Source organism: Sceloporus undulatus, chromosome 2 (genome assembly GCF_019175285.1).
Source record: "Sceloporus undulatus isolate JIND9_A2432 ecotype Alabama chromosome 2, SceUnd_v1.1, whole genome shotgun sequence".
Lineage (NCBI taxonomy): Eukaryota > Metazoa > Chordata > Lepidosauria > Squamata > Phrynosomatidae > Sceloporus > Sceloporus undulatus.
Window position 1 is genome coordinate 24,381,598 of NC_056523.1, and position 16,473 is coordinate 24,398,070.

The window sequence follows — 16,473 nt, forward strand, 5'->3', positions numbered from 1 at the left end:
GTTTCAGTTGGTCTCAAAGGTGCTACAAGAGCTCTCTGTATACAGATCCCACAGGCTATGTATCTTTGAATTCTGTACTTTTGGATTGTGGGTGTTATTCTATTTTGGATTGTGTTAACTGTACTTTACTATAAAGGCGACAAATAGGGCTACATCCACACTGGAGAGATAAACCGGTTTGAAATCTCTTTAACTCTTTGTTTCACTCTTTGCTATGGAATTCTGGGAGTTGGAGTTTGTTGTGGGGCCCAGAGTGCCCCACAACAAACTCCAACTCCCAGAATTCCATAGCAAAGAGCCAAGCAAAGAGTTAAAGCGGATTCAAACCGGTTTATTTATGTAGTGTGTCTTGGACTTATGTTTCCTTCACAGTCAGGGCTATACAGTAAAGAGAGCTGAGGAAGAGTCAAGCAAAACAACAGCCTTTGCTGTTCCCTGAGGGAAATAAAAAGCTCCCCCATTTTGAGTCCTCCTTGGAACTAAGCTCCAGTCCGCTTTAAGGCGAGAGGGGCGTGGCTTTGAGGGGGTGGCCGCTCTCGCGAGGCTTGGAGGCGGAGCTCTCGCGAGCCGTAGCCCCGGGCTCTGATTGGCTGAAGCGGGTTGAATGTAAGATGGCGCCCAGGGAGCTGTGAGGGGGAGAAAAAAGACGCGGGGCCTGAGGTGGCGGCGACGGAGCCGGGCGGCAGAGGGGCCGGGGTGAGGCGGAGCGAGGATGGGAGCCGGGCCAGGGAGGGCTGGGCGGCAGCGGCGACGACGGAGGGAGGGGGAAAGGAGGCAACGGTGGCTGGAAAGTAAGGAGCCGCAACAGTAACGGAGAAGAAGGGGAGGGGGGCCGGGCCGAAAGCGCGCTCCCGACAGCCCCGGCTGTTGTGTGGCGTCTGTGTGTATGTGAGGGGGGAGGAAGATTGACGGCTCGGAGGGCGGGGTTAGGCCCCTGCGGGGAGACCCCGTTAGCCTTCCGAAAGGCCCCCTCCCTTAGCGTTTCCTAAACTCTAGGTTTCTGTGTGTGTATATGAGAGAGAGAGAGAGAACGAGCGCGCAGTGAAGGGTATGCGCATGCGCGCGGCGGCAAGAATCCTGTGAGAGGAAAGGGGGGAAGAGAGAGAGCGAGACAGATCTTGTGTCTGCGCATGCGCACTCCTGGAACGGCGACGCTGGGAGAGACCGCGAGAGAGAAGAGTGCGCGCCCTCGCTCTTTCCCCAGCGTCGTCGTTCCAGGAGTGCGCATGCGCAGACACCAGGTCTGCGGCCCTTTCCCTCTTCGCCTTTTCAGCCCCTGGCAGTAAAGCTTTGTGAGAGGAAGAAGAGGAGGATGCTTCTCCCCCTCTTCCTCCTCGGCCAGGAGGCTGTCACATCCGCAAGGCAGGGTTCTCCTTTGATGCTGCGCGGGCCTCTGCCTTCCCAACCTCTCTGTAATTGAATATTTCGTCTCTTAAAGAGAGATTCAATGGCTGCTGGTTGCTGCAGTTTGCACTACTACGGAGTACAGTACATGTAAGGCCCCATTAGGCCTCCTGAATGGTCCTGGCAGGTAAGTACTGTTGCTGTGTAAGCCCATATATGCCATATATACTCCTCTTCATTATTATAATAATAGAATCAGACCCCAAGAAGGGCCATCCAGTCCAAGGCCATTCTGCCATGCAAGGACTCTAAGTCAAAGCATCCCTGACAGATGGCCATCCAGCCTCTGCTTGAAGACCTCCAAAGAAGGAGACTCCACCACTCTCCAATGAGGGGGTGTGTTCCACTGTCAAACAGCCCTTACTGTCAAGAAGTTCCTCCTAATGTTGAGGTGGAATCTCTTTTCTTGCAGCTTGCATCCATTGCTCTGGGTCCTGTTCTCTGGAGCAGCAGAAAACAAGCTTGCTCCCTCCTCAATGTAACATCCCTTTAAATATTTAAACAGGGCTATCACACCTCATAACTGTCTCATCTCACATCATATCACCCTTTAACCTCCATCATGTCGCCTCTTAACCTTCTCTTGAAGAGACCCCAAGAAGTCCAACCCTTTTCTGCCATGCAGGAACTCACAATCAAAGCACCCTGTGTGACAGATGGCCATCTGGCCTCTGTTTAATAACCTCCACAAAGAAGGAGACACCACCACTCTTTACTCAGAAGCCGCACTGCTGTGAGCACAAGCCCCATGCTATTGAATGGGGCTCAAGCTTATGCACTGTTTGCCTTACACGGGAGGGGGGAGTCCGGAACGGATCCCCGGGCGAGGCAAGGCTCCACTGTATATACAGTGGTACCTCGGGTTACGAAATTAATTCGTTCCGCGGCTAATTTCGTAACCCGAAAAACCTTCGTAACCTGAATTGCCATAGGCGCTAATGGAAAAAAAGCCGCGGCTCCGCCGCGGCTCCATTGAAAATAGCGCCGAGGTTTTTTCGTAACCCGAAAAAACCTTCGTAAGCCGAAACAATAAATCCCTATGGGATTTTTTCGTATCCCGAAAAATTCGTAAGCTGGGTAATTCGTATCCCGGGGTACCACTGTACATAGTTGTTTCAGCTCGTCACAGTTTTACAAGCAGGTTTCTAGATTTCACCTTTTTTTAAAAAAAGAAAAGGGACTATCCCCTGCACACTGTTGCTGCTGCTGCTGCTGTGTGCCTCCAAGTCATTTTTGACACATGGTGACCTTGTTGTAGGGTTTTCTTGGCAAGGTTTTTTTCAGAGGGGAGGTTTGCTATGGCCATCCTCAGAGGTTGAGAGAGAGTATCTCACCCAAGATCACCCAGTGGTTTTTTTTTTTTTATGCTAGAGCTGGGAATCAAACCCTTATCTCCAGAGTCATAGGTCAGCAGTCTAACCACTATGCCACACTGGCTCTGTCTTCTGCACATTATTCTGTCTCTAATGACTGGTTAAACCATTCATATGATCAGCATAGAAATAGGTGGAAAGAAACAACTGAGAGGCCTTTTTAGGCCTCGGTGAAACAACCTATCATGTTGATTTTATTTTTAGCATCCCTTGTAGCTTTGTGGTCCCATAAAGATGAACAGATTTATTGGGGCATAAGCTCCAGGTGACTAACTGCCATATTTTGGCCACATCATGAGAAGCCTTAAGAGTTTTAGGACACAAATATCAGAAATACAGTGTGGGTTCTTGGTGAGTCTAGATTGTTCTCATACTGCCAGTGTGTTTGTTTTTAATAATTTTAAGCACTCTGAATTATCTGATTTTGCTGATCAACATGATCTGACCTTACACACTTAACATTTACTGTACATGAAAGTACAGATATCTAAGAGTTGTTTTTAGGAATCCTTTATTTGTTTAAAAAATGAAAAAGCAACACAAAGCACATTTTGCAAAAGTCTAGTAAGGATGAAAAATCAAGAAAGAATAGCTCCAGTATTTTTTTTTTAAATCCATCTATATGTTCCTAGCTGCACTGGTACTGCTAATGCTATAAATGTATATGTATGTCTCTAAACATTGGTGATGGCAATAATGCATGACACAACAAGTGTGTTTTCTCCCTCTGAATGGTCTTCTTGAACACTAGACTACATCTTAGAATTTACTGGCAGTGGTTATAGATAACAAAACAAATGACTGTTCCAAGACTGGAAGATTTCAATGAGGTATGATAGTCTATGTTGGATCATCTTAGGTCAGCATAAGGGTAGGTAGTTTCTGAAAAATTGCCATGGTAGATTTGGCATTCAGAAGTTTACACACTTCTCCCCCAACCTAAGATGCTCTGCAATATTTATATTTGTAATCACCGTGGTGAAATTATGAAGGAGAAAGTACAGTGTATTTGTGAGAGAGACAGAGAGATAATATTAAAAAACTGCAATATTACATTTCTGATCTGGTGTTCTCCCCGCAGCAGTGCTAATGAGAATTGTGGGTTTGAAAATGAAAATTGCTCCCTGCTTGCAGGTTATCGAAGATACACATGCACAAGGGGAAAGTAATGGTACCTTTTGTACTCAATTGAAAAAAGAGAATGTAGAAGCAGTATAAAAGTATTCCATTTTAATATTGGTGTCTTAAGGATTCAGGCACACACAACATGATGTAAGTTTCTGTAATGCTGACTGGTAAACTAGTGCTGGCTGAAGAATTTGTCAAGATTTATGCCAAGGTAGACGATAGCTTTCCTGGATAACTTCCTGTCAACAAACATACATGTTCATCTACTCCTGTTTGGGGTGCAAATTTACAGAGCTTTACAAATAAAATGTAATAATAATAATAATAATAATAATAAGTCAGCAGAGATATACTGTTAGCCCAGATTTGTAAGTTTCATTTAAATGATCTAATATTAGTTCCCACAATATGTAAAAGGCTTCTTCCCCCTTGGGAGTGGGAAGGATTCTCATTTGGCATACCATGTGACCTGACTCCTCAGAATCAGCATAAATAGATGATTGTCTAGCTGATATGTATGGATTTTTCTATGCTGAGAGCTGTGTGGGGTAGTGGAATGTCCAGCCCTGTAGTTCACTGGAGTGTGTGCTTCAGTGCCCATGCTCTCTTTCCCCTTGCCTTATCTGAATTTTGAAGGGAAATAGCAATAGCAACTTCATTTATATACCACTTCATACTGAACTAAATACTCTAAACGGTTTACAACTGTAAGCTAATTGCCCCAATAAGCTGGGTATTCATTTTAGCAATCTCGGAAGGACACAATTCTGAGTCAAGCTTGAGCCCTGGCTAGTATTGAACTTGCACCCTTATGGTTTTGAATGAGTGGCTGCAGTACAGACATTTAACCACTGCACCACCAGGGAAATGATGAAGGATTGTTCCTTTCTTACATGGCTCAAGTCCACACTATTTGGTAGACCGTATCTGTCTGTATAACTGGCCCAGGCCCTGAGATCCTCTAGAGAGGCCCTTCTCTCCGTCCCACCGCCATCACAAGCATGGTTGGTGGGGGCATGAGAGAGGGCCTTCTCAGTGGCTGCCCCTGGATTGTGGAACTTGCTTCCCAGGGAGACCAGAATGGCCCCTACTTGTTGGCCTTCTGCAGGCAGACTAAGAACTACCTGCTCAGACAGGCTTTTAAAACAGAATGCTTGTAAAGGAACGGCTTGGGATGTTGTTTCATTTTTATCTTTTTAAAATGAGGGGTTTTATCTTTTTAAAATTTATTTTATTCTTTCAGTAGCTATCTGTTTTAACATTGTAATAATTAATTCCTTTTTAATGCACCTCTTTTCAATGTTTTTAATTGTACTGTTGGGTTTTTTTTTAATGTGAAGCCTCTCTGAGTCCCAGTTCTGGGAAAAGAGCAAGATACAGATAAATATAACAACAACAACTGGGCATATTCCGAAATGTCATAGCAAGTCTGTCTGTATCTGTTTCAGTGATGTTAAGATGTGGTTGCATGTGTCAACATTTTGTACTTGTATTATTTTTTTTATTTCAGCTATACAGTCTTATGCATTTTTTTAGTAAATGCCATTTCATTTTTATAGTGTTCCAGATTAAGATAACTCTTAAACTTTACTATCTGTAAATGCTAATTTGATAGTATTTGTAATTCTGCAAATAAAAGGATGTTCTTCACTCTTACCTTGTTAGTATTGGAGGCACCTAACTGCTGGATCTAAGGCCAGCCACCTCAGCCCTTAAATAGTACTACTTAACTTTTTTCAGTTCAACAGTGAGATACCCAGAGTAGTTAACTACTTGTGAAGACTATAATAAAATGTAAAGATAAAAATGTTATTTGAGTGACTTAAACTATACATTTGATTTATGAGAAGTAGCAAAAATAAAACAATGAACTGTTTTGTTAACTATTCAAGCATCTGTTTATATCTTTAGCTACTTCCTTAGATATGCATTCTTTTAAAGTAATTGGCATTTAGTAATATGTTTGGCATTAGGTTGTACTTTCCCCCCACTATGAAATCTAATACTCATTTGAAAAGATTATTCAAATCTGACAATACTGAGAGCATAATTGTGAAGTCTGTTTTTTAATGGCAATATAGCTTGGACTGCCCCAAATGCTTCTCTTTATTTCTGATTGTGGGGGGGGGGGGGAGAGAGCACCATGTCAAAGATGTTACATTTAATTTCTCTTGCTCTTGGGAATTGTGTTTACTGGGTCAGCAGCAAAGGGAATAGCATCATAGCACAGAAAGCAAGGCATCATAAGTTTGCCAACTGGAACCTTTATTGGAAAAGTAAGGATCTGTTTTTCTTTCCTCATTGGAGCATTTTAATTTTAAAATTCACTAGCTAAAATACAGGACCAATATGTTTCACTTATTATTTGTTCTGAAAAGTAGTGAAGTTGTAATAGTTAGCTATAATTTACCGAGTTTTGCATAAAATGTGTAATATGCCCCTGTTCCCAATGTTAACTGTTAAATAATCCCGATGTTAAAAACATGAAATGACTAACAATGAACTTCTGAGGTTTTCCCCCCAAAATATTATAATTGTATCCCTTATCTTTTGGATTCATGTGCATCTGGCATAGTATGTTTGTGGCAATTCCTGGCTGATCTTTACACCTATTAAACTTCATATACACTAAACAGATTCTTTTGGAGTTGGTTAATATAATAGTTAAGCCTAAAACAAATGTAAAGTTGGGCATGCCTGAGCTCACAGAAGTCATACCTAATACGTATTTTCCGGTGTATAAGACGACCCCCAACTTTTCCAGTTAAAATATAGTGTTTGGGATATAATCACCATATAAGACTACCCCTCTTCCAACGCACACCAAATAAAAACATCATATTTGATTTCAATCTGGTAATTTTAATTCAAATGCTTATGACATGCAGATACTTAGCAGGAACACTTGTTGTATACAAAGCCTGCTTAGATTGGTCAGCTCTCCCTGCCTGCCCAGCCCTCCCTGTCTCCAAGACTATCAGAGTGGTATTGCAAACACGGCTTTTTTCCCCATACCCCGGGTGTCCCGGATGCCTGCAGCTTGCTCCGCCCTTCAGTTACATATGTGGCAACTGCACATTCTCCAGTCTGGCTCAGATGTTTCAGCACCCGCCCTATAAGATGACACCCGGTGTATAAGACAACCCCCAACTTTTGAGAAGATTTTCCTGGGTTAAAAAATAGTCTTATACACCAGAAAATACAGTACTCTGTTTAAATAAGACATGAGGCCCCATTTATGTATTACCTGGCTTAGCGCAGGTGCTGCCCTCTAGTTATTGCTTCTCTATGGTTCTCTGGAATTATTACGTGTGTAGTGAGAATGGATCCTATAATTATTTGTGATGGCAATTTCTGACCCAGTTTAGGTGAACATTACTAGTATGGTTTGTGATCCAATCTTATAATGTGGTTTGAAGTTGCAGAAATGACCAGGAGTAAGTGTGAGAGCAACTGCCTTCTTGCTCTAAGTAATGTGTGAAAAGGTCCTGAATCTGTTTAATTTAACAGAAACAAGCACCAGAAGGCCCAAGATACCATTTGCTGCTCTCAGCAGAAGTTAGAATCTGAGGCCTTAATTTGATTCCTGCAGCAGTGGGATGAAGACATATAGCATTAATGCATGTATTGCTTGTAAACAGCATCAAAAATGACATATGACTGCACACATTTCCCTCTACCTTTGTAGAATAAATGCATTAAATTTCCAATGAAGAAATACATGTTTGGATGTTGAGTGGCTTTGAGGAAATGACTACAGAAGTGACTGATTTTTTGGTGACATAGGCTTTCTCATGATTCAATATATGTAGTGGTCGTTCTCTGTCTTTGAGGTTTTCTTTTCCTCTAATTGCACACAATTGTTGGTGATGGAATGCTTAGTGACTAAAAAATTTAGTATGTACATCACATCTTATAAACTGCAGCTTGTACATTTTATAATTCTCTAAATATTTCAGATTATTTGTAAGCATTAACTTGTTTTTATTTTGAGAAAAAATTCACACAACCTGAAAAGCTGAGTATCTAATAGGACTGTTGTATATGCTGTACAGCCTTCTATTCTCAACTCATACTTTGAATAAATAAACAAAAATCCCGGATACAAAATAAATAATTTAAGAACAACCTACTGTACATATATATTTACTTTGAGTTTATTTTCTTAGAATTTAACTTTGATGAACCTGAATGAGAGCTAGAATTGAAGGAGAACAGAGTGTGGAGATAAGGTTTAGGAGAACTAGATGGCAGGGAACGATGAAGATTATAAAGTTCTTGGTCCCCTTCTACCTGAGTTTTTGCCATGTATTGCTCATGGTCATATGTTTTTGCTAGCATGAGAGCTAGGAACCTTTTTTTAGAAAATAAATAAATAATTTGAAGTTTAGATAAACATGCTGTCTAGGTATAAGAAAAACCACGGATAGGGCATTTTCTATACTGCCAACTGCATAAACTCTGGGTCAGTAAGAGGCTGGAACCGTAAAGCTAGTGAGGTGGTTGCCAAAACAATTCATTTTTGTTTGGTGATTGGATAAATGAAAGTCCCATTAGTGGAGTATTCAAACAGTGACTGTACAGATGCATCTCCTCATTTTAGTGAGTGAGTGTTCTTCCATGTGAAGATCTCTTAATAGGTTGGACACATATTTAGGCATGAGAGACAAGGCTAATGAAAGTAGGTCCCTGCTCTTTCAGATCCTTGAAAATATTGCATAAGGCATCAGGACACTTTGCTGACTGGTGTCAAGCTGTGGTGCGAGGAAGAAGGAAATTGGTAGGAGCACCTTCTGTGAGCAGAGCTTTGTTAATGGAAGGTATCTTCACCTGATTTGGAGGAAAACCATTGCACCACATTCCACCCACATTGGTCTCCTTTCAGTAGGCTGAAAATGGGGCTGCGGTTGAGTGGAGAGAAAAAGAACTATGCTCCTTAGCTCCAGTTTATAGATACCTAAATCTGGATCCATCCCATTAGACCCCTGGTTATGTACAGGTTTTTTTTAAAAATGTAAATAGAAATCCCTATATGTAACTGGCCTTATTGCTATGTTTTGCATGCAGAAAATTAACAGGTAAAGCTTTTCTTGGTATAGGCTGACTCTCCCTTATCCAGAATTTCAAAATCCAAAATATTCCAAAATTGTCCACATGGGTGGCTGCAATAGTGACACCTTTGGTTTCTGATGGTTCATTGTACACAAGTTTCATGCACAAAATTATGAAAAATACAGCCTAAGTGTCTATGAAACATAAATGAATTTCATGATTAGACTTGGGTCCCAGTTCAGGTAAATATTCAAAACAGCTCTGAAATCCCAAACACTTCTGGTATGAACATTTCAGCTAAGGGAGGCTCAACCTATATAGAGACAGGCAGATGAATCTCTTCTAGTAATGGTGTGCATGCATGTATTTGAGAAGCACAGCCAATAGAAACTAACTTAGATATAAACACAGGTACACCTACACTGCCTATTTTGTCAGTATACCATTTTGGTTACAACTTTTAAACTGAGGCAGAAATTAAAAGATAATATAGTGTTCCTTCCTAAACTTCCCAGGTTTGTTTTATTTTGTGGGATGTTTTGGGGTGGGGGCAGGTTAAAAAAAACCTGTCCCATCTGTTCAAAACTAGGTATAATGCACCCTAAATAATAATCTGGAATTATAATACTAATTGATGAACCTGCCTATGTTAACCTGCTGTGCATAATTCTCCTCATCACAGGAATGTACAAGAATCAATGCAGAGCAGTAATTCACATCTCCCTCTTGCCACCATGAATACACCCAGTTTTGTCTGATTTTGGAGGCTAAGGAAAGTGTGGTCTGATTAGTACTTGGCTGGGAAACTACCAGCAATTTTCAAACAGGACTAAGAAGGACTGCTAAAAATTGTGGAAAGCCACTGCCTGCTCATGTTGATAATAGAGGGCTAGTTGAACCAGTCATTGATTCAGTATAAGGCAGATTTCCAAGGTCCTAGATCTTTGAGACTTACCTGGGTGTTCTGCATTCCACACTTTCAAGAGATAACTCGCTCTGTGTATGTTTAATGGAAGCTAAAATCCTTGGTTGTTAACTGCTTTCAAGTCAACTTTGACTAATGGCATCCTTATGAATGAGTGAACTCCAAGTCAGCCTATCATCAACCGCCTAGCTCCAGTCTTAGAGACTCAGGGCTATGGCTGCTTTGATTGAGTCTATCCATCTGGAATGCACTCCTCTTCTCCTACTGCCTTCTACCTCACCAAGCATTGTAGGCTGCGTCCACACTGCAGAAGTAATCCAGTTTGACGCTGCTTTAACTGCCATGGGTCAGTGCTGTGGAATTCTGGGAACTGTAGTTTGTTTGTGGCACCAGAGTGCTGTGGTGCCACAAACAAACTACAGTTCCCAGAATTCCATAGCATTGACCTGTGGCAGTTAAAGTGGTGTCAAGCTGGATTATTTCTGAAGGGTGGATGGACTCCATTGTCTTTTCTAGGGAGTCATGTTGTCTCATGAAATGTCCAAGATACAACAGTCTCAGTTTAGTCATCTAGAGAGAGTTAAAGTTCAGTTTGTTCTAGGATCCATTTATTTGTCTTGTCAGCAATTGGGGGTATCCATAAAACCTTTCTCCTTTACCACATTTTACATTCCTCTCTGCCAGGGTCCTTGTCTTCAGTCCAGACTTCTGGCTTCCAGATAATTAGGCCTTAACTGTGCAAATATATTCACATTCTCTTTAAATTCTGTGGGGATGTGCTTCAGGTTGTATTTCAGCGTGATGATTGGTTTAGTGTTCTTCAAGTTTATTCTAATTTTTGATATTATAGTTTATGGTCTGTATCACAATCTGCTCCTGAACTTGTTTTTTTCCTAAGAAATGAAGTCTCTCCATCTGCTTCCAATTAGGTGGTCGATCTGATTTCTGTATTGACCATCAGATGATGTCCATATGTCCAGTCACTTCTTGGGTTGCTTGAATAATGTGTTTGCCATGAACAAACTGTTAACATCTCAAAACTGAGTCAGTTGGTCTCCTGCTCATTTGTTGATTGTAGGCCAAGTTTCCCTCAGCCTTTGATTTTGCTCTTTTTCCTATTTTTGCATATATTTTTGCAGTCCTCTTTTAGTGTGTGATCAGTTCCCTTCTGGACTCCAGCATAACCTCTTCTCTCCTCCTTCCACCTCTGTAGTTGGAGCATAAACATGGATTAAGGTTATATTGATGGGGTTTTCACTGAAGTCTTATTAACATTATTTGGCAGACTTTGCATTATATCCTTTCACTGCTTTTCTACATCTCTCCTCACTATAATTACCACCTCATTTCTTTGTTGTGTTCCTTCCGATCTGGGAATCTTATCTTCTTGCATTATCTGTTTGTTAATTTTGATTTGTCTCATCATAGGCTTTTTGTGGTAAAACCCCCACTCTTTCATCTCTGAAAGAGCCTCCAGCAATGTCACTCCCCCACTACTGCTGCTGCCCAGTAGCTGTTTGGCACATTTAGTGTTTGGCTCCTAGGCAAAAGCCTGTTTGAAATGGGAGACCCAGTAGCAGCACTGCTGCTCTCAGCATAGCCTCTTCCCTCACAGGAGCATGTAATCCCACCAACCATAGAAAGGTTGTGCCAATGGTGGGTTAAAATCATCGGAGCACTGAATTCTTGTGCAAGTTTCTACTCCCCTAGTTGTATGCTTCTACTGTGTTTGTGTTGGCACTAGATTTTTGGTTTCAATTTTTTAAAAAAAATCCACATAAATAAGTCTTTTTATTGAAGCAGTGATGCCCACGTAGCAGTTGTAGTTTTTCATTTCTTTGAATTAGAATGCCTGTGCAGATTGTTTCCCATTTGTAATGTAGAAATTATGACAGAAATGTAGTAACCCCTGTTTTGTTTTTTCTGTCATTCTCTCTGTGTGTGTGTGTGTGTGTGTGTGTGTGTGTGAGAGAGAGAGAGAGAGAGAGAGAGAGGTAGCTTGTACATCATGTTTATTACTAAGAAACTTTTTGTTCATAAAAATATATTTCATTTTATACTATAAAGAGAATTGCTGTCTAGTGAGATGGTAGAAACTCTGTAAATATTTGGATTCCCAGTTTATAGGAAACTTTATGGCTTATAAACAGGGCTATTTGTTTATTTAAGATATTTCTATATTGCCTCTCAGCTCCTGAAGCGATGAACAAATAAAACAGTTGCATTTTTTTCAAAATTGCTTTATTTGGCTTGCTTTAGCTTGATTCACTTGAGGTCAAGATTCTTGTTAGAAGCCATTCACCTGAGGTTGAGATTTCTGTTGGAGGCCAATGGGAGAGATGAAAGGTAGCATAAGGGAAATTTAGCAGATAGCAGCATATTATCGTAAGCACGACTTTTTAACAGGTTAGGTGCTGCTTGGGAGTGGGTGCACTTGATGACCTGAATCTGATTCATAAAAAAAGTTACAAATAAGGTAATGGCTACTCAGTTGATAGCTTGGAGTTAGTAAATGTTTGCTTTTCTCTTCTAAGGAATCCTGAGGACCTTGCAATATGAATAATTCCTTGGAAAACACCATTTCCTTTGAAGAATACATCCGTGTAAAAGCACGAACAATCCCTCAGCATAGGATGAAGGAGTTCCTAGACTCCCTTGCCTCCAAAGGCCCTGAAGCACTGCAGGAATTTCAGCAGACAGCTGCTACTACAACCATGGTTTATCAGCAAGGTGGAAACTGTATTTATACAGATAGCACAGAAGTGGCTGGATCTTTGCTTGAACTTGCTTGTCCCGTTACAAGTGTCCAGCAACAAACCCAGCAAGAGCAGCAAATACAGGTGCAGCAACCCCAGCAAGTTCAGGTAATCTTAAAAAGATGTCTTAACTACTGTTTTCCATCTTTGTTCAGGTGTATGCAGATATTTGAATTCTAGGCAGTGTAAACAACAGTGCTAGAAACAACTGATCTTACATTTCCTTCCTTTGGTCTATGAAACAAAATAGTATAAAAAGTAGTACATTGTTTATGAGTAGTCTTCTAGGTAGGATAAAGACTGTATTGAGTTGTATATGTCATAACTGTATGAATCAATTGCTATACAGTGGTACCTCGGGATACGAAATACCCAGGTTACGAAATTTTCGGGATACGAAAAAATCCCATAGGGAATTATTGTTCCGGGTTACGAATGTTTTTTCGGGTTACGAAAAAACTTTTGGCGCTTTTCGGCGCAAACCGCGGCTTTTCCCCATTAGCGCCTATGGCAATTCGGCTTACGAAGGCTTTTCGGGTTACGAAAGCGGCCGCGGAACGAATTAAATTCGTAACCCGAGGCACCACTGTATATCTAATATGAATGGGAAACATGTTTTCAATCTTTCCATACTATTTGTTGTTGTTTTTTGTTCACAGTATAAAATTGTACAGTACAAGTAGCTGCATATCGACAAATGTGTTTTTTGATCCCAAGAGGAAGCTGCAAACAAGTCTGAAGCAATGTGTGTGGTTTGCAAACAGATGGATCTTAGAAGACTAACTTGATCATTATATAAATACATTTCTGAATTCACAAACTCATTTCTGAAGAACAAAGAAATAAGACCAGTCATTTAAGAAATATTATGTTTCAAATACCATTACAGCCGCCCCTCCTTTTTCGCGGGGGATCCGTTCTGAACCCCTTCGCAAAAATGGCTTGAATATAGGGGCGGGGCCATGGGAGCACGCCTTGGGCACGCACCCCACTGTTTCCTCCATTCATCCCTCACGCATAAGTGAGGGATGCGAGTTTCAGAACCATGAGAACGGAGGATGGACTGTATTTCAAAACGTATCTGCTTCTTTGCAGGAATGGTGTACCTGAATTTTCATCCCTACTGTGCTTCAGAATTGGGATTTGAGGTGCATTTCACACACATCTTGATTACTTTTAATGCTTTTAAAGATAAATAATAGCCATTATTCTGGTGACTAGATACACTTAGTCATAAACAACAGCTTACTGTAAATTCTGAAATATGAGGTATTAATGGGATACCTTAGCCATGAAGTAAAGATTCCATCAGGGCTAGGCTGAAGATCATCATCAATTTATTTAGAGACTATATGTGAAAGGGATCTGGGAGTCCAAGTAGACCACAAGTTGAACATGAGTCAACAGTGCGGTGTGGCAGCTAAAAAGGCCAATGCAACTTTAGGCTGCATCAATAAAAGTATAGTGTCTAGATCAAGGGAAGTAATATTCTGCTTTGGTCAGACCCCACCTGGAATATCATGTCCACTTCTGGGCACCACAATTAAAAAAGGATGTTGAGAAACTAGAGTTTATCTAAAGGAGGGCAATTAAAATGGTGAAGGGTCTGGAAACCATGCCCTACGAGGAAAGACTCAGGAAGCGGGGGATGTTTAGCCTGGAGAAGAGAAGGTTAAGAGGTGATATGATAGCTCTATTTAAATAATTGAAGGGATGTCATACTGAGGAGGGAACAAGCTTGTTTTCTGCTGCTCCAGAGAACAGGACCCAGAACAATGGATGCACGCTCCAGGAAAAGAGATTCCACCTCAACATTAGGAGGAATGTCCTGACAGTAAGGGCTGTTCGGCAGTGGAACACACTCCCTTGGAGAGTGGTGGAGTCTCCTTCCTCAGAGGTCTTTAAACAGGATGAATGGCCATCTGTTGGGTATGCTTTGATACAGATTTCCTGCATGGCAGGGGGTTGGACTGGATGACCCTTGTGGTCTCTTCCAACTACTGTATATGATTCTATGATTCTATCACTGTATATGGCACTTTACAAGAAAAATAACAAGAAAAGCAGTTCCCTTCCCTCAGACTTACATTCTAAAGACATGACACATAAGAAAAGGGGATGGCTGTGGTGGAGGGGATTAAGTCCAAAAGATATTGCCTCTTATTCTCTCCCTCCGAGGCCATGTTGATATCAGAATAGAGGAAGAGAAAGAACACTGAAGTTGAGGAATTGTTCGGCTACACAGGGAGCACATAAACTTCTTCTAAACCTTCCTGTTCATATGTGGAAGGAGTGAGAGATGCATACTTAAATTGTTTAGCAGACATGTATGTAATTTCTCTGTTGTCTCTCCCTCTTTCCATAGTAAGCTTTGACAACGTGGTTTACTTTCATTGCTTTGTGTCTACTGTCACAGTCCTGTCTCTTTTTTTTTTTTTAAGCAGCGCTGGCACAGGCAGCAACTGTCAATCTGTAGGCCAAATGCTACCTGTGGGCATCCACTTCTTACCATATATGACACTGTGGTTGATATCATTAGTTCTGAGTTGTGGAATCAGTTCTCGGAGAAAAGGCCTAAATGCAGTTGTTGGTGCAACTACTAGAGCCCTGTTGAACCATTGGAATGTAAATAAATGTTAGTCTATCAAGTTACTTTATGCAAAGGGAACTTGTAGTACATTTGAGACAAACGGTGAAAGAACTTGTAGCTACAGACTCTTTCACACAATTAGTCTCAAAGGTTCTACAAGATCCCTTTGCATACTGATATTCCAGATTAACACAACTGGGTTTCTGAATCCTACCCCACATTGAATTCCTGTTGATTCATTGGGCATACTCTAGTTGAACTAACTGAATTTTGATGTTTATCTTTATCTAAAAGGAAGAAAAGTGATACTGATTCTTTAGTACTTGAGTTTATCAATACCTAGTAACTGGAAACTTTTTTTAGCTATGAGTAGTGTATTCCAACCTTGGCTTACTAATTAATGCTTAGGGTTGTTTTTCCTTATAAAAGAATTCTACTGCTTAAGAACTAGTATATATTTTGGCCACTAAAAAAACTTTGAAGCATAGTTTCTGCTAACAGCTTAGGAGAAAATATTCTTACATTTCAGAACTCAGGATGTTGGTTGCAGTAATTGATGTTGCATGTGTCAGTAAAACTGAATTATAGTAGCTAAATGTTTCTGAATTTGGTTCAAAAACTCACAACTATTTTCTGGTGCCTGAATGGTGTTACAATAGAGCTCTCAGTTAACTTGCTTACAAAGGGTTTTGTTTATATTAGAAAAATGTTTCCTGTCCATTAAACCTGGGTGCTCTTGACACTTTAAAACACAGCCATTCCTAGGCAGAAGCACTTACAGCACTGAGGATTTTAGTTCCAACTGCTATATTGTTTGGATTCTACTCTTAAACATGTATATTACATGTGTGTGTTTGTGTGTCAAGCTGCTTGTTGATGTATGGCAACACCATGAATTTCATAGAGTTTTCTAGGCAAGGACTACTCAGAGGTGGTTTTGCCAGTTCTTTATAGTGTACAGCGCTGGTTATTTTTGGTGGTTCCCCATCCAACCAGGGCTGACCCTGCTTAGCTTAGTGACTGTATATTAAATAGTAAGCAAGTACACTCTGAATGCAACAGACATTGAATAACTGTTACTGAATTTATTGTACTGATAGAATGTATTCTACAGAATGCTTAATGTGCCTTCACATATAAATTAAATTGATTCAATCCTGTTTATGAATAGTAATCTGCATGTAGCAACAGGTTTCTGTAGACAGAATGTTGCTACTACCATATGTGCTAGAGGCTACTATAATT

General features: G+C 40.8%; 1 protein-coding gene across 3 annotated transcripts in view; it reads left to right on the forward strand.

Moving 5' to 3' along the window:
- Positions 1–589: 589 nt before the first annotated feature.
- Positions 590–16,473, forward strand: part of QRICH1 (glutamine rich 1) — a 38,315-nt gene continuing 22,431 nt past the window's right edge. For 2 of the 3 annotated variants that reach the window (XM_042452397.1, XM_042452399.1), the window contains exons 1-3: positions 596–696; positions 1,439–1,531; positions 12,417–12,746. In XM_042452397.1, the coding sequence (XP_042308331.1) occupies positions 12,438–12,746 (309 nt within the window). In that variant the 5' untranslated portion in view covers positions 596–696; positions 1,439–1,531; positions 12,417–12,437. Of the gene's footprint in view, positions 697–1,438; positions 1,532–12,416; positions 12,747–16,473 lie in introns of all 3 variants that reach the window. The other variant, XM_042452398.1, reaches the window with a different exon arrangement.